The sequence below is a fragment of the Nanorana parkeri genome, unplaced genomic scaffold (genome assembly GCF_000935625.1).
Source record: "Nanorana parkeri isolate BGI_ZX_2015 unplaced genomic scaffold, ASM93562v1 scaffold2388, whole genome shotgun sequence".
Taxonomy (NCBI): Eukaryota; Metazoa; Chordata; class Amphibia; order Anura; family Dicroglossidae; genus Nanorana; species Nanorana parkeri.
The window spans coordinates 90,567-112,717 of NW_017308656.1; the positions used below are offsets into that span (position 1 = coordinate 90,567).

At 43.7% G+C, this 22,151-nt stretch overlaps 1 protein-coding gene across 1 annotated transcript in view; it reads left to right on the top strand.

Annotated features, from left to right (window-relative positions):
* The window catches only part of LOC108801566 (zinc finger protein 850-like), a 36,773-nt gene extending 14,900 nt beyond the window's left edge, over positions 1-21,873 (top strand). The window contains exons 3-13 of the mRNA XM_018573457.1: positions 5,512-5,799; positions 13,680-14,399; positions 16,019-16,686; positions 17,538-17,790; positions 18,541-18,760; positions 19,293-19,397; positions 19,745-19,865; positions 20,039-20,095; positions 20,294-20,346; positions 20,469-21,354; positions 21,520-21,873. Coding sequence (XP_018428959.1) covers positions 5,512-5,799; positions 13,680-14,399; positions 16,019-16,686; positions 17,538-17,790; positions 18,541-18,760; positions 19,293-19,397; positions 19,745-19,865; positions 20,039-20,095; positions 20,294-20,346; positions 20,469-21,354; positions 21,520-21,873 — 3,725 coding nt within the window. The remainder of the gene's footprint in view (positions 1-5,511; positions 5,800-13,679; positions 14,400-16,018; positions 16,687-17,537; positions 17,791-18,540; positions 18,761-19,292; positions 19,398-19,744; positions 19,866-20,038; positions 20,096-20,293; positions 20,347-20,468; positions 21,355-21,519) is intronic.
* Positions 21,874-22,151: the final 278 nt, after the last annotated feature.

Here is a 22,151-nt window from a genome sequence, read left to right on the forward strand (position 1 = left end):
AGGGCGGAGCCAACCCAATACTGAACCCGACGGACTAAGACTGGAATGTAATTAGATGGCGGAGCCAACCCAATACTGAACCCTACGGACTAAGACTGGGGGGCCATTAGAGGGCGGAGCCAACCCAATACTGAACCCTACGGACTAAGACTGGAATGTAATTAGATGGCGGAGCCAACCCAATACTGAACCCTACGGACTAAGACTGGGGGGCCATTAGAGGGCGGAGCCAACCCAATACTGAACCCTACGGACTAAGACTGGAATGCCATTAGAGGGCGGAGCCAACCCAATACTGAACCCTACGGACTAAGACTGGGATGCCATTAGAGTTCATGTGCGTGTAAAGGCGTCCCAATACTTTTGGTAACATATATATATTTTGTACTTCTGTGATATAAGATTTGATTTATTGATTGTCCATCAATGAGTGTGATTTGATTAAATAAAGTTGAACGTTCTTCACGTCACAATATTCTCCTCCGAGTCGTGTTTTATACCCGAGTTCTCCGGTGATCGGCGGTGGTGTCGGGATCATAAGATGTCCCGGGAATGGATACACAATAAATAGTGTTTTGGAAAATGTTTTGTGGAGAAAAAAATGGCATCTAATCCTTCCCCACTCCATCCAAAACTAGACAATGAAGCTTTTGGCGGGAAAATTATTAACATATCGATGAAGTTCCATTCATTCCAAATATTTGTAATCATTTCTTTGTGTAAAATGCGAAGAACAAGACGAAGGAACGCGGCGAGAAGCCTCCGACACCGAATTCAGACCCTACGCTGTAGTTTTTATATTCCCCACAAGATGGTGACCTCGCTTATCGTCAGTGGAACGCACAGACAGGAAGTGATACCAAACAACCACAGGAAGTGACATCAATAACACAGGAGGTGATGTCAATTGAAAACAGGAAGTTCTGGGTTAGAGATTTGTTAGGAGAAGCTAGAGGAGACATTGCTGGAACTGGCAGCAGACAGAGGAGGTAATACAATGTTATTTTATATTTATACAACTGTCCCTCCAGAGCCGCCATTTATAGACCGGATACATCCTAAATATAGAGCCATTTATCCAACTGTCCATCCAGAGCCGCCATTTATAGACCGGATACATCCTAAATATAGAACCATTTATCCAACTGTCCATCAGAAGAAGTCTTGAACACATGTCCTAACTCTGTCCTCGGGGGGCTGATTTCCTCTCATATCCTTTTCTACATAACAATCTTCTCCAGTCAGAACCTAAACTGAAAGGTTTGGATAGAGTCCCAGGTTTTCATTCAGTGCAATTATAATGAGGCCTCCAATATTGTAAAGGAAGCCGTCTGAGGTGTCAGAACGATGGAGGAACTCTGTGCAGACCTTATTCATCCCGGTACAGTCCAGATCATTCTCAGATTATTATCTGTCTATAGGCATTAGAGTCCTGTATAGATCAGGAGGAGGTGAGGAGGATTCTGGGAGGTCACATGGCATAACTTGTATCCCTGTTAATAAAAACAGAGACCTGACCAGAGAGGTGAGGAAGGGGGAGCATATTTAGAAGGACACCGGGATCTCTACAAGGACGTGGTGATGGAGAATGCCCCGCCCCTCACATCACCGGGTAAGAGGAGAGAGCAGTACGGAGGGTCCACCTACATCCCCCATCATCTGATACACACATAGAAACAATGTATTCAGTCAGTGTGTGTGTTCCCTACAGATGGATCCAGTAAGAGGAACCCACCAGAGAGATGTCCCCGTCCTCTGTATTCCCGGGATCCCACCCAGGAAGATCTCACCGTCCCCCACCATGGTCAGGTAGATGGAATTGAGGGACAAGAACCTAATATTTATTCTCTCAACTATGAGAGGACGTTCTTCTTTATAATCTCTTAACTAAAATGTTTTCTTTGTGGTTTAGGGTGGGGAACCTAAAGACATCAAACCTGAGGTTAAAGAGGAAGAAGAAGATACATTGGTTAGAAGAGATCAACAGTCTATGGAGGAGGAAAGTCCTCTGTATTCCCGGGATTCCACACAGGAAGATCTCATCGTCCCTCACCGTGATCAGGTGGATGGAATTGACCATGTGGTCCTAAAACGTTCTCCGATATGAGATGATGTTCTTCTGTGTAATCTCGTCTTTATCAATGTGTTCCGTCATCTTCGGGGTTTTAGGATGAAGAACTGGAAGACATCAAAGTTGAGATTAAAAAGGAAGAAGAAGAAGAGACGTTGGTGAGAGGAGCTCAGCAGTCTGTGGAGGAGGAGGGGGAGATGAATCCAACGTGGTCGTTACACATCGACCCGGGTGAGTACTGAGCTTTGAGACATTTCACAATTCCAATTATCTTCCATTAGTATAAAATAAATATTTCGGATCTGGGTTGAAAAAAAAAGATAAATGTCCATCAAGTTAACCCAAAAATGAATGATAATGAAAACCCTAAACGTGCTCTTAATCTAGATGAAGGCAGAAACCCCACATAAAGCTTGGCCCAATTTTCCTCCACAGGGAATGGTTTTCTTATCCCAAACAGCGATCGGATAATTTCCAAATACACATTTTTCGGTGTTTTTACTATAAACTTCGGCAGCCATTCAAATATTTTGTATTTATAAACTCATCCAGTCACCTTATGCAGTAATATGCTGAGTCATAGTACAAGACCCAATTGAAGACTAGTCCTCATTTTCACAGCTTGTGAAGAACCCTTTCCATATACAGAGTGTGAACCTTTGTTGGTCACTTATGGTCTGTGCTGCCTTTGTCTATGATAGAGAACTTCAAGAGCTTCAGTAAGGGAAAGATTAAGAAACCTGAATTATTAACAGCAAGAACATCATCGATGTACCTTCGACGAAACCCTAAGTTCCTAACAAATGAGGAGGAGATACTGTACACCATATGAAGGTCCATCTCCATTCCTCAATATAATGTCATGTGACCAACAAATGAGGAGGAGATACTGTACACCATATGAAGGTCCATCTCCGTTCCTCAATATAACGTCATGTGACCAACAAATGAGGAGGAGATACTGGACACCATATGAAGGTCCATCTCCATTCCCCAATATAACGTCATGTGACCAACAAATGAGGAGGAGATACTGGACACCATATGAAGGTCCATCTCCAGTCCTCAATATAACGTCATGTGACCAACAAATGAAGAGGAGATAATATACACCATATGAAGGTCCTTCTCCATTCCCCAATATAACGTCATGTGGCCAACAAATGAAGAGGAGATACTGTACACCATATGAAAGGTCCACCTAGATCCCCCATCATCTGATACACACATAGAAACAATGTATTCAGTCAGTGTGTGTGTTTCCTACAGATGGATCCAGTAAGAGGAACCCACCAGAGAGATGTCCCCGTCCTCTGTATTCCCGGGATTCCACCCAGGAAGATCTCACCGTCCCTCACGATGATCGGGTAGATGAATAACAACTATTGGTAGTTGGGGTTTATGAACATGTGCATTTGTTACATTGGGTGTTTTATTATATATTCAGAGTGGAGACCTCGGGGAGAATAATATTGTTGTTAAAGAAGAGTGCAAAGAGGAGGATGAGGAATATGGTGTGATGGAGGATTTTTCAGGAGAACACAAGGACCTTTGCAATGATGTCATGATGGAGTCATTTAGTAGTAGAAACCCATCCGAAAGCTCTCCCCGTCCTCTGTATTCCCGGGATTCCACACAGGAAGATCTCACCATCCCCCACCATGATCAGGTTGGTGGAATTGGGAGATAAGAACCTAATATTTATTCTCCCAACTATGAGAGGACATTCTTCTGTGTAAAATGTTTTCTTTGGGGTTCAGGGTGAAGAACATAACGACATCAAACCTGAAATAAAAGAGGAAGAAGAAGATACATTGGTGAGTGTAGACCAGCACTCTGTGAAGGAGGAAAGTCCTCCGTATCCTCGGGATTCCGCACAGGAAGATCTCATCGTCCTCCACCATGATCAGGTCGGTGGAATTGACGGACAAGAACTTAATATTTATTCTCTGGACTATGAGAGGACATTCTTCTATGTAATCTCTTAACTAAGCTGTTTTCTTTGGTGTTTAGGGTGAGGAACCTAAAGAAATCAAACCCAAGGTTAAAGAGGAAGAAGACGATACATTGGTGAGTGTAGATCAGCAGTCTATGGAGGAGGAAAGTCCTCTGTGTTCCCGGGATTCCACATGGGATAATCACAACTGTACACACACATGATCTTGTAGCTAGCACTGGGTAATGGATCTCAAAATCGATTCTAAACATGAAAGAGAACATTCTTCTATGTCATATCCTACTGGAGGTTTATCCAGATGTCTCCTCTGGTTTAGGGTGAAGAATTAAAATATCTCAAAGCTGTGTTTAAGGAAGAAGAAGAGACGTTGGTGAGTGGAGCTCAGCAGTCTATGGAGGAGGAGGGGGAGATGAATCCAACGTGGTCGTTACAAATCGACACGGGTAAGTAATAAACACTGAACGCTGAGACATTTCACAATTCCAATTTTACATAGTAGAGATTAAAATATATATTTAGGACCTTACATGGGATAAATAAAAAAGATACAAGTCCAACAAGGTAACCCCCAAAAATGTTAATAATGGAAACCCTAAAGTTGTGGTTGATCTAGATGAAGGCGGAAAACCCACATAAAGATCATGTCCCCAACAAATGAGGAGGAGATACTGTACACCATATGAAGGTCCATCTCCATTCCCCAATATAACGTCATGTGACCAACAAATGAGGAGGAGATACTGTACACCATATGAAGGTCCATCTCCATTCCTCAATATAACGTCATGTGACCAACAAATGAGGAGGAGATACTGTACACCATATGAAGGTCCATCTCCATTCCTCAATATAACGTCATGTGACCAACAAATGAGGAGGAGATACTGTACACCATATGAAGGTCCATCTCCATTCCTCAATATAACGTCATGTGACCAACAAATGAGGAGGAGATACTGTACACCATATGAAGGTCCATCTCTGGTCTTCAGTAGGTCTCCTAGAACTGAGGTGGAGGAAGGTCCATCTCCACTCTCACAGTAACAATGACACCACTGTACACACATTCTCTCCCGGTGTAGTTTGGGGGGATGGTCGCATTGATCTGGTCGCATTGATCTGGTGATGTAATTGCTCCCAATCCCATGGCACGGTGCATGTGCTGAGTTCTACCAACATGTATGACTCTGGAATGAAAGGCATGAAAAATACTGAAACCATATATTTAATAATTGTGTTTCAATAGATGGAGACTTTGTTTGGAACCGCAACTATGCATGTTCAGAGTGTGGAAAAAGTTTCATTGACAGAGGAGACCTTGTCAGCCACCAGAGAATTCATAATGGCGGGATAGATTTGGCTGTGACAGGAAATCTCATCCAGCATAAAAGTGATCCGGATAAGCATCGTTTCTCATGTTCAATGTGCGGGAAATTTTTTAATGAAAAAGAAAAACTTCTTACACACCAGAGAAGTCACACAGGTGAACGTCCCTTCCTATGTTCCGAGTGTGGGAAATACTTTGTTTCCAAAGCAAAACTACTTCTTCACCAGAAAAGACACACGGGCGAGTGCCCTTATCCGTGTTCAGAGTGCAGGAAATGTTTCGCTCAGAAAGGGGATCTTGTTAAACACCAGAGAATTCATACGGGTGAGCGTCCTTATACGTGTTCAGAGTGTGGGAAAAGCTTCACTGAGAAAAGAAGCCTTAGTAATCACCAGAAACTTCACACGGGAGAGCGCCCCTATTCGTGTTCGGAGTGCGGTAAACGTTACATCGATAAGCAGAGACTTTCTAAACATCAGGCGATGCATACGCGCGAGCATCCTTTTTTATGTTAAGAATGCGGGAAAGGTTTAATTGTGAAGATAGCCCTTGCTGAACATCAGAGAAGGCACAAGCACTAGCTTGCTTTTTTCCTATCCTGAGTCTTGGCAACTGGTGGCTTCTTCTAAAGCTTGGAATCTCCGGTGGTGGGATCTGCTACAGATCCTGGCTCTCGTCCTGCCCACCTTTGGGTTGTCCTCATTCATCTTTTTGAATTTTCCATAATATGATATAAAAATCTACCATGGAGAGTTGGAGCTCCTCGTGATGGATGAAGACCTGAGACCTCAAGAGATATTAGGATACTGTGGAGCTTGCTTAAACACACGAGCCTCAAGTTCTCTGTGAGAGGGGTTGGTGGGACCCCTTTGGAGCGATATCTATTTTGGTTTTATAGTTACAGAATGCTATTGTCCACTCTACTAAAAGGATGTGAGATTGAAGCTCACCAACATTTGAGCTGAGATGCAGTTTTTTTTCTTCAATGTAAGATCAGATGAAGCCAACGGGGACTAGAAATGGTCCCACTTCATCAGGGCTTGAATGAGGAACAATCCAGCTTGGTCTATGCACATTGTATTCTTCTTCCAGTCCGGTCTATACACATTGTTCACCATTCGAGCCCTGATGAAGACATTTTTCTGGCCCCCGAAAATTGTGGAAATGATTTGTCACGTAGAAGTTGGTGGCCCCCGAATCCGGAAACCTTGTTCAAGCACCACTGCAATGCTAATGGATCGAGACACCGGTTGGACAAGCGTTGGGTCCAGAACGACCATTTCTTCAGGTCGGTTGCTGAACGTCATTGTTCTTCGTCATTTTGCTGATGAAGAGGACCTTCCATTATTGTGTCTGTATACTGGGAATTCATTCCATATATTTATATATATATATATTGGACTTCTGTGATATAGGATTTGATGTATTGAGTGTTAATCAATGATTGTGATTTGATTAAATAAAGTTGAACGTTCTTCACGTCACAATATTCTCCTCCGAGTCGTGTTTTGTACCCGAATTCTCCGGTGATCGGCGGTTGTGTCTTCTCCCGGTGACGTCGGGATAATGAGATGCCCCCGGGATTGGATACACAATAATCTTCACCTCCAGGCAGATGAAATGGGGCATTCAATAAAATCGCCTTCACCCCGGTGACTCCGCCCTCATGGCGGCCATAGACGGAGCGACTATATACACCCTCGTATTGGACCGGGACATAAGTGACGGCCGATTAACCGCCAACATGGAAATGAAAGCTGAAGATGCGATAAGTCCGAATAATCGAAATGGGAAATAGCGGTTTAAGCCCCAAATGACCCGTTCTGACCCTGTGACAATCATTTAAAGAATAGAATCTCATGAAAAGATAATTTGAGGTAAGATAGATATTTGGAAAGATACGTAGATAGAGATACATAGAAGTATGTATAGATACATAGGTAGTGATACATAGATAGAGATATGATGTGAACTAGTATGTTGCGCTTGGTTGAAATCTCTTACGTGCGATTTTGTTTCAATATTTCATTGTGACAATGTAATCTTTAAACACATAAGTGATTTATAGCATAGAGTGAAATAAATAATTAAATATATATTAAATAAACAAGCAAGTGAATAGACATGTGCACTGCCAAAAAATTTGTTTAGTTTCGTTTCGTTTTAAATTCGGATTTGTGTTATTTCGTTTTTCGGGATTCGGGTGTGAAAGTCAATTCGGATTCGGAATTCGGACGAAATTCGTTAGCGGTAGTTCGTTCGACCGTTCGTTTCTTATTCGTTTCGTTCGTCCGTTTGCAGCAAAGTGGCATTTGAGGGGGGAAAATGGTTTTCTCCTTTTTGCTCCAACGAACGAATAAGAAACGAAAACGAAACGAACGGTCGAACGAACTACCGCTACCGAATTTCGGAAACGGAAATTCGGATTCGTTTGCATTCGTTGTATCTGTAATTCGGAATTCGGATACATCCGAATGTCCGAAAATTCGTCCGAATTTCGATTCGGGACGAAACGAATCGCACACGTCTACAAGTGAATAATACCAATTAATAAACCTTATCTCATCTTATAATTATTTGATCTCTACTACATGATGGTATTAGTGAAAACAGCACATATATAATCTGAATGTCACCCGTATAAATATATGTGAATCACTATAAACTATATAAATATAACAAGGTTATATAACAGAGGAAGAAATTATTAGATGAACGGCAGAGTCCAACAAAAAATATATATATATAACGGTCAAATGAAAAGACCGCTATCTATCCACCCTAATAGAGTGGGATTATTTTAGGCATACAATTTCCCGAGGTCAGTTTGTCCTATTTATACAATGTCTCAGTTCGGAGTGTGCTTATGGGAGGAATCAAGTTCTTGGAATCAAACTGCCACTCTACTTTTCTCCACTCTCTTGGTTCCCAGATAGCAAGAAATTGTGCTGCAAGTTTGAAAATGACTCGCTAAACTATTGCAGACTTGCCGAGCTTCACAATTTTGTTGCGCAAATACATCAAGTCTGCACCGCGAGTCTCCAGACCGGCGAGCTTGCAGAGCTCTTGCTAAGACCTGCGGGACTCTTGCTGGAGACTTGCCGAGCAAATTTGCTACAAATTCAAAAAGTGTCGCGTAGAAGTTGTGCTGCGAGTCTACAACCCGCCAGGAACGTGCGCAGCAAGTTACCAAGAATTACAATTTCACCCCGCCACAAGTTTGTAGCAAGTTATCCTCGCTATCTGGGGTTGGACTCCCCAATTACACCTGGAGGGTGCGGACCGTCGGCAACGAGAGGGAGAGCAAGCTGTATGCAGGAGAGGAAAACGGAGGCTGAAAATAGGAGCTCCGTGGATCCGTCGACGGAAGATAAAGTAACAGATACTTGGTTATTTTCAACGTACCATCATTAATTTTCGCAGTTTGATTCCAAGAACTTGATTCCTCCCATAAGCACACTCCGAACTGAGACATTGTATAAATAGGACAAACTGACCTCGGGAAATTGTATGCCTAAAATAATCCCACTCTATTAGGGTGGATAGATAGCGGTCTTTTCATTTGGCCGTTATATATTTTTTTTTTTTGTTGGACTCTGCCGTTCATCTAATAATTTCTTCCTCTGTTATATAACCTTGTTATATTTATATAGTTTATAGTGATTCACATATATTTATACGGGTGACATTCCGATTATATATGTGCTGTTTTCACTAATACCATCATGTAGTAGAGATCAAATAATTATAAGATGAGATAAGGTTTATTAATTGGTATTATTCACTTGCATGTTTATTTAATATATATTTAATTCTTTATTTCACTCTATGATATAAATCACATTATATATGTGCTGTTTTCACTAATACCATCATGTAGTAGAGATCAAATAATTATAAGATGAGATAAGGTTTATTAATTGGTATTATTCACTTGCATGTTTATTTAATATATATTTAATTCTTTATTTCACTCTATGATATAAATCACTTATGTGTTTAAAGATTACATTATCACAATGAAATATTGAAACAAAATCGCACGTAAGAGATTTCAACCAAGCGCAACATACTAGTTCACATCTGATCACACTGATACACATTGTTGCAGCTGGTACTTTAATTTAATTTAATTTTATTCACCTTCCTAGCGCAGTCAATTTTGGATAAATAGATAGAAATATGTAGATGGAGATACATGGATAGAGATACGTAGATAGAGATACGTAGATGGAGATACGTAGATGGAGATACGTAGATAGAGATATGTAGATGGAGATACGTAGATGGAGATACTTAGATGGAGATACTTAGATACTTAGATGGAGATATAAAGATGGACATACGTAGATAGTGATACATGGATAGAGATACATGAATAGAGATACGTAGATGGAGATACATAGATGGAGATACGTAGATGGAGATACATGGATAGAGATACGTAGATAGAGATACGTGGATAGAGATACGTGGATAGAGATACGTAGATGGAGATACGTAGATGGAGATACGTAGATGGAGATACATGCATAGAGATATGTAGATAGAGATACGTAGATAGAGATACGTAGATAGAGATACGTAGAAAGAGATACGTAGATAGAGATACATGGATGGAGATACATAGATGGAGATACATAGATAGAGATACGTAGATAGAGATACGTAGATGGAGATACATGGATAGAGATACGTAGATGGAGATACATGGATAGAGATACGTAGATGGAGATACATGGATAGAGATACGTGGATAGAGATACGTAGATGGAGATACATGGATAGAGATACGTAGATGGAGATACATGGATAGAGATACGTAGATGGAGATACATGAATAGAGATACGTAGATGGAGATACATAGATGGAGATACGTAGATGGAGATACGTAGATGGAGAAACGTAGATGGAGATACGTAGATGGAGATACGTAGATGGAGATACGTAGATGGAGATAGGTAGATGGAGATAGGTAGATGGAGATAGGTAGATGGAGATACGTAGATGGAGATACTTAGATGGAGATACATGGACGGAGATACGTAGATGGAGATACGTAGATGGAGATACTTAGATGGAGATACATGGACGGAGATACGTAGATAGTAATACGTAGATGGAGATATATAGATGGAGATACGTACAAACATTTATCGACTAGTTAGGTGGCTGTCCTTCGGGGTCGCGGGGCTAAGCTGACCTGTGGTAGGCTGACATGAGAAGGAGCCAGGAAGAGACAATTACAAAATAATTTTATAAATAACATAAGTATCTATGTCATGGACTAACCCCTGTTGGTTGTCCTTCTGCGGCTCCTTTACAGAAATTTCCCCTCACTTCCTGTCCCTCTGACAACGGTCTTCACCAGGCAGGAAACGAGGGGAGCTCTCCAATGCCTACACAGAACAGATTTTGTCTGTAGTGTAGGTGAGAAATAGAAACTTTGTCAGATATTAATTTCCATCTGTGTCCTTACTGCAGATTTACCCTCACTTCCTGTCTGGGGGGGGGGGGCGTATTCAGGGGGACAGGAAGGGAGGGGAAATCTTTCCAAGGGAACCCCGGATAGCCGTAAATCCTGACAGGGGTTCTAATCCTTCCCTACTCCATCCAAAACTAGAAAATAAAGCTTTCGAAGGACATTTTTGAATGTATTTTAGTTTCTTCCCTATTTTCAAAATATTTATTTGTATAAAATAGAAAACAAGACGAAGGAACGCGGCGAGAAGCCTCCGACACCGAATTCAGACCCTACGCTGTAGTTTTTATATTCCCCACAAGATGGTGACCTCACTTATCGTCAGTGGAACGCACAGACAGGAAGTGATGCCAAACAACCACAGGAAGTGATATTAGGTAAAAACAGGAAGTGATGTCATGTGAAGACAGGAAGTTCTGGGAGAGAGATTAGTTGGAACATAGAGGAGACATTGCTGGAAGTGGAAGCAGAGGAGGTAATAAGATATTATTTTATATTTACACCCGGTAACCCCTCTCCCCGTCATGTACGTCCTCGTCCTCCATAGTCACTGTGATGGCCATTTATCCAACTGTCCATCCAGAGCCGCCATTTATAGACCGGATACATCCTAAATATAGAGCCATTTATCCAACCGTCCATCCAGAGCCGTCATTTATAGACCGGATACATCCTAAATATAGAACCATTTATCCAACTGTGCATCCAGAGCCACCATTTATAGACCGGATACATCCTAAATATAGAGCCCTTTATCCAACCGTCCATCCAGAGCCGCCATTTATAGACCGGATACATCCTAAATATAGAGCCATTTATCCATCTTCCATGAAGCTGTCTCGGGGGTTTTTGTTGGCTCTCTTCTAGAATGGACGCCAGGTCTTTAACGTAAGTTGACTTGTTGGCCTTTCTCTGTCATGTGATCACAAACACCAATACCCGCACAGATGTCCACAGATCTCTTCTGGTGGAGTTGGCTTTCAGGCTGACGGGTTTGCATTCAGTAAAATCAAGAAGGCCAATTATATATGAAAAGAAGCCACCTGAGATGTCAGAACGATGGAGGATCTCTGTGTAGACATCATTCATCCCAATACAGTCCAGATCATTCTCACTTTATTATCTGTCTACAGGGAGGAGTGACCCGTATGGATCAGGAGGAGCCGAGGAAGATTCCGGGGCCGTCATATAACATAACTTGTATCTCTAGTAATAAAACATAGACCTGACCAGAGAGAGGTGAGGAAGGTTCTCGGAAGTCACCGTCTATCTCACCGAGGTGTAGGGGGACTTAGAAGGACACCGGGATCTCTACAAGGACGTGGTGATGGAGAATGCCCCGCCCCTCACATCACCGGGTAAGAGGAGAGAGCAGTACGGAGGCTCCGCCTACATCCCCCATCATCTGATACACACATAGAAACAATGTATTCAGTCAGTGTGTGTGTTTCCTACAGATGGATCCAGTAAGAGGAACCCACCAGAGAGATGTCCCCGCCCCCTGTATTCCCGGGATCCCACCCAGGAGGATCTCGCCCTCCCCCACCATGATCAGGTAGATGATTGACCATCACCGAAAGTTATAATTTATACAGAAGCGTGTTTGTTACATTGAACTTTTTATTCTATATTCAGAGTGGAGACCTCGGGGATTATAACATTGTTATTAAAGAAGAGTACAAAGAGGAGGATGAGGAGTACGGTGTCATGCAGGAGATTTCAGAAGAACACAAGGACGCCATGATGGAGCCATCCAGTAGTAGATGTTCTCGTCCTCAGGATTCCGCAAAGGAAGATCACACCATCCCCCACCATGATCAGGTAGGTGGGATTGAGGGCCTAGAACCTAATACTGTATTTATTCCCTCGACTCGGAGAGGACATTCTTCTAGGTAACTAATATGTTTTCTTTGGGGTTTAGGGTGAAGAACCTAAAGACACCAAACCCGAGGTCAAAGAGGAAGATGATACGTTGGTGAGTGTAGATCGGCAGTCTATGGAGGAGGAAAGTCCTCTGTGTTCCCGGGATTCCACGTCGGATAATCACACATGATCTGGTAGATGGGACTGGGCAACAGAACTCAAACATGATTCCCATCATGAAAGAGATTCTTCTGTGTCATCTCCTGTTATTGGAAGTTATTTTATCCCGATGTCTTCTCCGGGGTTTAGGATGAAGATCTCGGATACATCAAAGTTGAGGTGAAGGAGGAAGAAGAAGAGACGTCGGTGAGCGGATCCAAAAGCCAAGATCAGTCGTCTCTGAGTATCGACACAAGTAAGTTCTGAACGCTGAGACATTTCACGATTCCACTTCTATGAGTATAAAATATATAATTAGGATCTTCCATGAGGTGATCAAAGTTTACCCAAAATGTAATGATAATGAAAACCCTAAACGTGGTATTTATATAGATGAAGGCAGAAAACCTTCAAATATTTTCTTTCCTGCAGATGGACACTATGTTGGGAATCGTTCCTATGCATGTTTAGAGTGCGGAAAATGTTTCACTGACAAAGGAGACCTGGGTAGGCACCAGAAGAGTCATACTGCCAAACGTCCTTTTTCGTGTTCAGAGTGCGGTAAAAGTTTTGCTGAGAGAGGAAAGCTCATTAGACACCAGAAAATTCACATAGATGAGGGTCCGTATTCATGTACCGAGTGTGGGAAAGATTTTGCTCGGAAAGGAAATTTTATTAACCACCAGAAATATCATACTGAGGAATATCGTTTATCTTGTTCAGTGTGCGGGAAAGTTTTTTTGGAGAAAGCAAAACTTATTACACACCAGAGAGGTCACACAGGTGAGCGGCCTTTCTCATGTTCCGAGTGTGGGAAAGGCTTTGCTGACAAAGCAAAAGTTCTTGCGCATCAGAAAAGACACTCGACTGAGCGTCCTTTCTCGTGTTCAGAGTGCGGGAAAACGTTTGCCGAGAAAGCAAAACTACTTCTACATCAGAAAAGACACACAGGTGAGTGTCCTTATCCGTGTTCAGAGTGCGGGAAAAGTTTTGTCCAGAGAGGAGACCTTCTTAAACACCAGAGGATTCATACGGGTGAGCGTCCTTATACGTGTTCAGAGTGTGGGAAAAGTTTCACCGAGAAAGGAAGCCTTCATATACACCAGAAAAGTCACACAGGCGAGCGTCCTTACTCGTGTTCAGTATGCGGTAGAGGTTTCATTATGAAAACTACGCTTGTTATACACCAGAGAATTCACACGGGTGAGCGCCCTTATTCATGTTCAGTGTGTGGAAAATGCTTCAGGGTGAAAAATTCGCTTGTTAGACACCAGAGAATACACACAGGTGAGCGTCCTTTCTCATGCCCCGAATGCGGGAAAAGCTTCACTCAGAAGGCAGACCTTCTCACTCACCAGAGAATTCACACGGGTGAGCGCCCTTATTCGTGTACAACGTGCGGGAAAAGCTTTAATGAAAAAGGCACGTTGATTAAACACCAGAGAAGCCACACCGGCGAACGCCCTTTCCAGTGCTCGGATTGCGGAAAATGTTTCATTAAGAAAGGAGACCTTGTTAACCACCAGAGAATTCACACGGGTGAGCGTCCTTTCTCCTGCCCCGTGTGCGGGAAAAGTTTCTCTGAGAAAGGAAACCTCATTAAACATCAGAGACTTCACACTAGCTAGAGTCCTTTTTCAGGGTCGGAGCGTGGAATATATGTGAACATAAAGAAAATCCAGTTACACCGAAGGGGCATATAGCGGGTGGAACTGTTGAGTACATAGAACAACTGTGTGATAACAATGCGTTTATAAAAGGGATATGTCATGGCAAAAGAGGCCCATTTTAGATCTAGGTGGAGTCCAGTGGGCGGGGTCTACAGCTGGCTTCTATTTTTTTGGAGGGTTCAATGGTGTGATCTTCTTGCTACAGTTCCTGGCTCTCTTATCTGCCCCCATTGAGGTGTCCTCATTCCTCCGTTTGTATTGCCCTGTATGATAAGTGGAAGCCCCTCATACCCAAGGCAGGTATGTATGGGAGCTCAGGACCAGTAAGAACACCGAGGAACACTCTTAGCCCCAGGAGCCTCTGGCAGAGGGGACAGATAGGCTCATGTAGTTTGCTATGTAGACCACAGTGTATTTGGGGGCGCTGGAATTCATATATTGAAGTTTTTGGGGTGTCATGTGATCGTTATGGGTCTGCAGGGATTCCATTCTAGTAATCTTCTCTGAACACTTTTCCCGCACTCACACAGACGGCCCCATACACGGCCAAGTACGGGAATCCATAGACCGCTGTGTATATAGATTCCTATTGGCTCTTGTACGTCACTGACCTTTGTTTTCCTGAGAAAGTTGGATTTTTAAGCTCCGCCCAACTTATAATTATCAATAAATATGATAGATTTAGATTGAAGATGTATTGTCTGTTGATCACTTGTTCTGACTTTGTGAAATAAACCAAAAAGTCCGACACCTACGATGTTCTGTTCTGAGTCGTTCTTTACAAATGTCCGAAATACTTAGATGATCGGAATGAGCTCGGTTCATAGAGAGTCCTCCATTGGTGATGGGAATGAGCTCGGTTCATAGAGAAATCCTCGAGAGGCCCCAGTGGGCTGCCCTCTAACATGCCTGATTAGAGGGCTGCGTCGGCCTGATCCAGCCAGCACGGATCGCATACCGAGGCGATGCGGCCCTCTAATCAGGCATATTAGAGGGCCGCCCGCTGATCTAATCCTGGGAAATTTTCTGACCAATCACAGACTGTTACTCCAGATATCCATCTGAGATCTCAGAGTGCGGAGAGATCAACAGATCCATCTAATCCCGAGGAATCTTCTAGAAGTCATAAAGGGGTCCATTCTGGAGAGAGTTCACTGACATGTTCACAGTGTGGGAAAAGTTTCAGTGAAAACAGATCACTTATTAGACACCAAAAAATCCACATAGATGAAGGTCCCCATTTTTGTTCCGAGTGCGGGAGAAGTTTCATTCGGAAAGGTCACCTTCTTAACCACCAGAAAATTCACACAGAGAAGCAAGAAAAGCGCCGTTACTCATGTTTAGAATGCGGGAAACTTTTAGTTGAGAAAGCAAAACTTATAATACACCAGAGACGTCACACGGGGGAGCGTCCATTCTCATGTCCAGAGTGTGGGAAATGTTTCATTGATAAAGCAAAACTTTCTCTGCACCAGAGATGTCACACAGGTGAGCGTCCTTATCCATGTTCAGAATGCGGGAAATGTTTTACTCACAAGGTAAACCTTGTTAAACACCAGAGGATTCATACAGGTGAGCGACCTTATTCATGTTCAGAGTGCGGAAAATGTTTCACAGAGAAAGGCAGCCTTGTAATACACCAGAAAAGTCACACGGGTGAGCGTCCCCATTCTTGTTCAGTGTGTGGGAAAGGTTTCCTTATGAAAACTTCACTTGTTATACACCACAGAATCCATACGGGTGAGCGTCCTTATTCATGCTCCATGTGTGGAAAATGTTTCAGGGTGAAAAATTCACTTGTTATACACCAGAGAATTCACACTGGTGAGCGACCGTATTCATGTTCAGAGTGCGGGAAAAGCTTCATTCAGAATTCAGACCTTCTTATTCACCAGAGAATTCACACAGGTGAGCGCCCCTATTCATGTACAGTCTGCAGGAAAGGTTTTAATGAAAGAAGCAAACTTCTGAAGCACCAGAGAAGTCACACCGGCGAGCGCCCTTTCCAATGTCCAGAGTGTGAGAAGTGTTTCATTCAGAAAGGAGACCTTGTGAACCACCAGCGAATTCACACGGGCGAGCGCCCTTTCTCATGCTCTGTGTGCGGGAAGTGTTTCTCTGCTAAAGGAAACCTTGTTAAACATCAGAGAACCCACGCTGGCTAAAGTCCTGTTTCATTTTCAGCGTGCGGGAAATGTTCTAACATAAAGGAAATCTAATTGCACGTCAGAATTAGCATTTAACGGGTGGGACTGCAGAGTACATCGAGCAACTGGGGTATGTCCTGACAAACGTCAGGACTGTGTCTTCAATGGTGAGATCTTCTCCAGTTCCCGGCTCTCTTACATTGGGGCGTCCTCATTCCTCTTCTTACATTCTCTACAATATGAAATAAAAATCCAACATGGAGACAAGGAGCTCCTCATAATGGCCTCAGTGGGGATGTAGAGCCCGGGATCTCAGCCGGTAGAAGAATACCCGGGAATGATTGGAACCCTACGAGCTCCAGATTCTCCGGGGGGAGGGGAGGTGGGTAGACATATTACCAGTATGGGGAGATATAGAACATTTTCGGGGTGTCATGTGATCGGTATTGGTCTGCAGGGATTCCATTCTAGCAATCTGCTCCTCTACACACAGCGCTGACTTGTCTTGATTTAGATTCAAACTTTGTCCTATTGACTGGTAATCAATTTTTTTTAATAAACGAAAGTTCTGAGAATTACAATATTCTGTTTGTTGTCCTTTTTTTTTATTTTTTTAATAAAGGACCAGAATTCTTCAATAATCTCTAAGGTACAGTACATGCCCATAGAGTGTCTGGAGGTCTTCATGTGGTAGGTTGTACGAGGATCCTGGAGGACTCCTCACGGTTCCTCTGCGGACTTCTGTCTGTTGTACTTCCTTCCGTCTCCAATCCCAGACCAGCTCTATGGTGGCGGGGTCAGGGCTCTGTTGGGCCAAACCAGCGGTTGTAGAATTCTTTGTTCTTCAGGTCTCCATATAGTTCTCGTTCGATGGGCATTGTGACAATGGCCATCAACCAGAACTATCTGGAGATCTGAAGAACTGGAGCCCGGAGCTTTCCACCGTTGTGTTGGCGCTTGTCCCTGATGTTGGGCGCGAACAGATGCCAAGGAGGGTGTTTTACGCCCAACATCAGGCACAGGCGCCAACACAATGGTGGAAAGCCTATGGTTATCTCCAGCGTGACAATGGCCATCAAAGAGAACTGAAGAACAAAGAATTCTGCAACAATGGTGGACGCTGCTCTACCTTCTTGCCAGCTACTTCATGACTGAGCCAATCGTTGTTCTGCCTTACTAGTTGCTGACCTGGATTGACGCTGCCCATATCTCCTGCCCTTGTTGCCCACCGTGCTCTTTCCTCTTACTCTTGCCTTACTCTATGCATGCCTTGACCTCTTAGACTTTGACCAAACTTATCTGCCATCCTTCCAGCCTGGTGGGGTAATCCTGAGGGCCAGGACCTGTTGACACCTGCAGGAAAGTAGCCTGGAGGCCACAAGGGTTGATCAGTCCTTGGGACATCCTCTACTGAAAACCAAGAGTCCAAGCCTGGAGGGGGGCTACTTGTGTTCCTCAAGTTCCATGTGTGTTGTAGAGTAGTCCCCGCTCCAAGCTCCCATCCGGGATGGACTACAATCTCATGTCTAGTTTATTAATTTGTATTGAGATTGTAGTCCAGCCCGGGGGAGGGGGGGGCTTGGAGAGGTGACTACTTTACAACACACACAGGGACCATGGGGAACAGATGTGGCCCCCCTCCAGAAGGAAGGACAGTGTCAGAGATGATTGGAGGATCTCCAGCCGAGTGATACACAAATAAGATACATTGTTGTTCATAGTTAAAGGACTTGGTTGTATTTTTACGGTTTAACTCCTGACTTTGGTGTCACTTTAACAATGTCCACCATGAAGACCACTTCTGATAGGACTTCTCTGTGCTGTGGTTGGGTGCGACAGCGTGCCATTTGGTTATGCCATCAGCTGATAGCGGTGGCCGACGTCTTCTGAGTCCAAGGGATGAAATCTTGACGTATTTCTGGACTGCTGGACTCAGTTCCCGTGGTTGTCTACGGCGTTTTCCATCCTCGGCGGTTGGCGCTTCTACAGGAGGACTTGAACAGAAGATATCGGAAACGTCTTCCCAGATGTTTCCAGAAAGGACCTCGATGATAAAAGATGACCGCCTTGTGTCCCTACGCTCGTTTTTCCCATGGCAGAATGTTTGGACGCCAATATACACTTTTCCATCGACACTCTAACCCGGAAGACAATTACAATTCCTGTTCCTCATTCTGTAATTCCCACATTGATACATTTTACAATTGCCGGATGATTATTACGTCGCGGTGAGAGATAACTCAGGTGTAACATAGGCGAAGGAACGGAAACATGCACCAAGGAGCGAATGCCGAAAGGAAATCAGGAAGGATGCAATTTTTTATATTCTCCACAAGATGGTGACCTCATCCGTTCTCAGTGGTGTCTACAGACAGGAAGTCACATCAGATGTAGAAAGGAAGTGATGTAACAGTGCCAAGAGGAAGTTCCGGGTGAGAGGTGAGTTGGGAGGAAGTAGAGAGGAGACATTGCTGGAACTGGCAGCAGAGGAGGTAATAAGATATTTTATATCTACACCCGGTAACCCCCTTGTCATGTCCGTCCTCATCCTCCATAGTCACTGTGATGTCTTATCTCCAAAATGTCTGGTGATACATTAACACCTATCTTCCCAGAACATCACCGATCACAGAGCCTCCACCTCACCGCCTGACCACAGAGGAAAACGGTGGTAAGAAGATCCTAGAAGTCACCAAGAAGATCCAGATGGAGGAGTGGGGGTATCTAGAAGGACACCGGGATCTCTACAAGGACGTGGTGATGGAGAATGAGCCGCCCCTCACATCACCGGGTAAGAGGAGAGAGCAGTACGGAGGCTCCACCTACATCCCCCATCATCTGATACACACATAGAAACAATGTATTCAGTCAGTGTGTGTGTTCCCTACAGATGGATCCAGTAAGAGGAACCCACCAGAGAGATGTCCCCGTCCTCTGTATTCCCGGGACTCCACACAGGAAGATCTCACCGTCCCCCACCATGATCAGGTAGAGTAATAACAGATATTGAGAGTTATGAGTTGTACACAAGTTGTTTTGGTCACAGATGTTCTATTTTCATATTCAGAGTGGAGACCTCGTGGATTATAATACTGTTGTTAAAGAAGAAGAAGATGAATGTGGTGTCATGGAGGAGTTTTCAGAAGGACATAAGGAGCTTCATAAGAATGTCAAGATGGAGCCATCTAGTAATAGAAACCCACCAGAGAGATGTCCCCATCCTCTGTATTCCCGGGATCCCACCCAGGAACATCTCGCCATCCCCCACCATGGTCAGGTAGATGGGACCTAATATTTATTATTTCATCTCTGAGAGGACATTCATTGTAATCTCCTAACTAAAATGTTCTTTGGGGTTTAGGGTGAGGAACCTAAAGACATCAAACCTCAGGTTAAAGAGGAAGAAGAAGATACATTGGTGAGAAGAGATCAGCAGTCTATGGAGGAGGAAAGTGCTCTGTATTCCCGGGACTCCACACAGGAAGATCTCACCATCCCTCACCGTGATCAGGTGGATGGAATTGACCATGTGGTCCTAAAATGTATTGTCCGATATGAGATGATGTTCTTCTGTGTAATCTCGTCTTTATTTATCAATGTATTCCGTCATCTCTAGGGTGAAGAACCGAAAAACTTCAAAGTTGAGATTAAAAAGGAAGAAGAAGAGACGTTGGTGGGAGGAGCTCAGCAGTCTATAGAGGAGAGGCAGATGACTATGAAGAGTGAACAGGAGGAATCTTCTCTACATATGGACACAAGTAAGTCATAAACACTAAAGGCCAAACCATTAGTTATACAGCCAAGGAATCTTCTAGAAGCCATAAAGTGGTCCACACCGGCGATAGTTCACTGACATGTTCACAGTGTGGGAAAAGTTTCAGTGAAAACAGATCACTTATTAGACACCAAAAAATCCACATAGATGAAGGTCCCCATTTTTGTTCCGAGTGCGGGAGAAGTTTCATTCGGAAAGGTCACCTTCTTAACCACCAGAAAATTCACACAGAGAAGCAGGAAGAGCGCCGTTACTCGTGTTTAGAATGCGGGAAATGTTTCGTTGAAAAAGCAAAACTTATTATCCACCAAAGACGTCACACGGGGGAGCGTCCATTCCGATGTCCAGAGTGTGGGAAAAGTTTTATTGATAAAGCAAAACTTTCCCTGCACCAGCGATGTCACACGGGTGAGCGTCCTTATCCATGTTCAGAATGCGGGAAATGTTTCACTCACAAAGTAAACCTTGTTAAACATCAGAGAATTCATACAGGTGAGCGTCCTTATTCATGTTCAGAGTGCGGGAAAAGATTCACTGAGAAAGGGAGCCTTATTATACACCAGAAAAGTCACACGGGTGAGCGTCCTTATTCATGTCCAGTGTGTGGGAAAAGATTCCTTATGAAAACTGCTGTTGCAATCCACCAGAGGATTCATACGGGTGAGCGTCCATATTCGTGTTCGGTGTGTGGAAAATGTTTCAGTGTGAAAAGTTCACTTGTTGTTCACGAGAGAATTCACACAGGTGAGCGCCCCTATTCTTGTTCAGAGTGTGGAAAACGTTTCATTAAGAAGGGAGACCTCCTTACACATCAGAAACGACACACAGGGGAACTTTCTTACTCGTGTTCAGACTGTGGGAAATGTTTCTTTAAGAAAGGAGAGCTTCTGAAACACCAGATAGTTCACACTAATGAGCGTCCTTTCTCGTGTCCAGACTGTGGGAAATGTTTCATTAACAACACTCAGCTTCTTAAACACCAGAGAACTCACAGCGGTGAGCGCCCTTTCTCATGTTCACACTGCGGGAAATGTTTCCTAATGAAAGGAGCTCTTCAGGTACACCAGAGAACTCACACGGGGGAGCGTCCTTTCGTATGTTCAGAGTGCGGGAAAAGTTTTGCTGCGAAAGGAAGCCTTAACACACACCAGAGAACTCACACGGGCGAGCGTCCCTATTCGTGTCCAGAGTGCGGTAAGCGTTTCATCGAGAAGGGGAAACTCAACAAACATCAGAGAATTCATACGGGCGAACGTCCTTACTCATGCTCAGAGTGCGGGAAAAGTTTCATTGACAAGGGCATACTTCGTACGCACCAGAGAATTCATACGGGGGAGCGTCCTTATTTATGTTCAGAGTGCGGGAAATGTTTCATTGACAAGGCAGGACTTGTCGCACACCTGAGAATTCACACACGCTAGGGTGCTGGGCAGCTTTTCGTGTTCAGAGTGCGGGAAATCTAATTAGATATCAGAGGTGGTGCCCACTAGTCCATAATCCTAGTTATTTGTCAGTAAGAGGTTCTGTACAGTCTGGATGAGGTGACATATCGGCTATAGGTGGTTGGAGGTTTCTGGTGGCTTCTTCTTAAGCTTGGAGCCTCCAGATGTGGGACCTGTTACAGGTTCCGCCTCTCGTACTGCCCACATTGGGTTGTCCTCGTTCATCTTTTTGATATAAAATCCATCGGGGAGAGTTG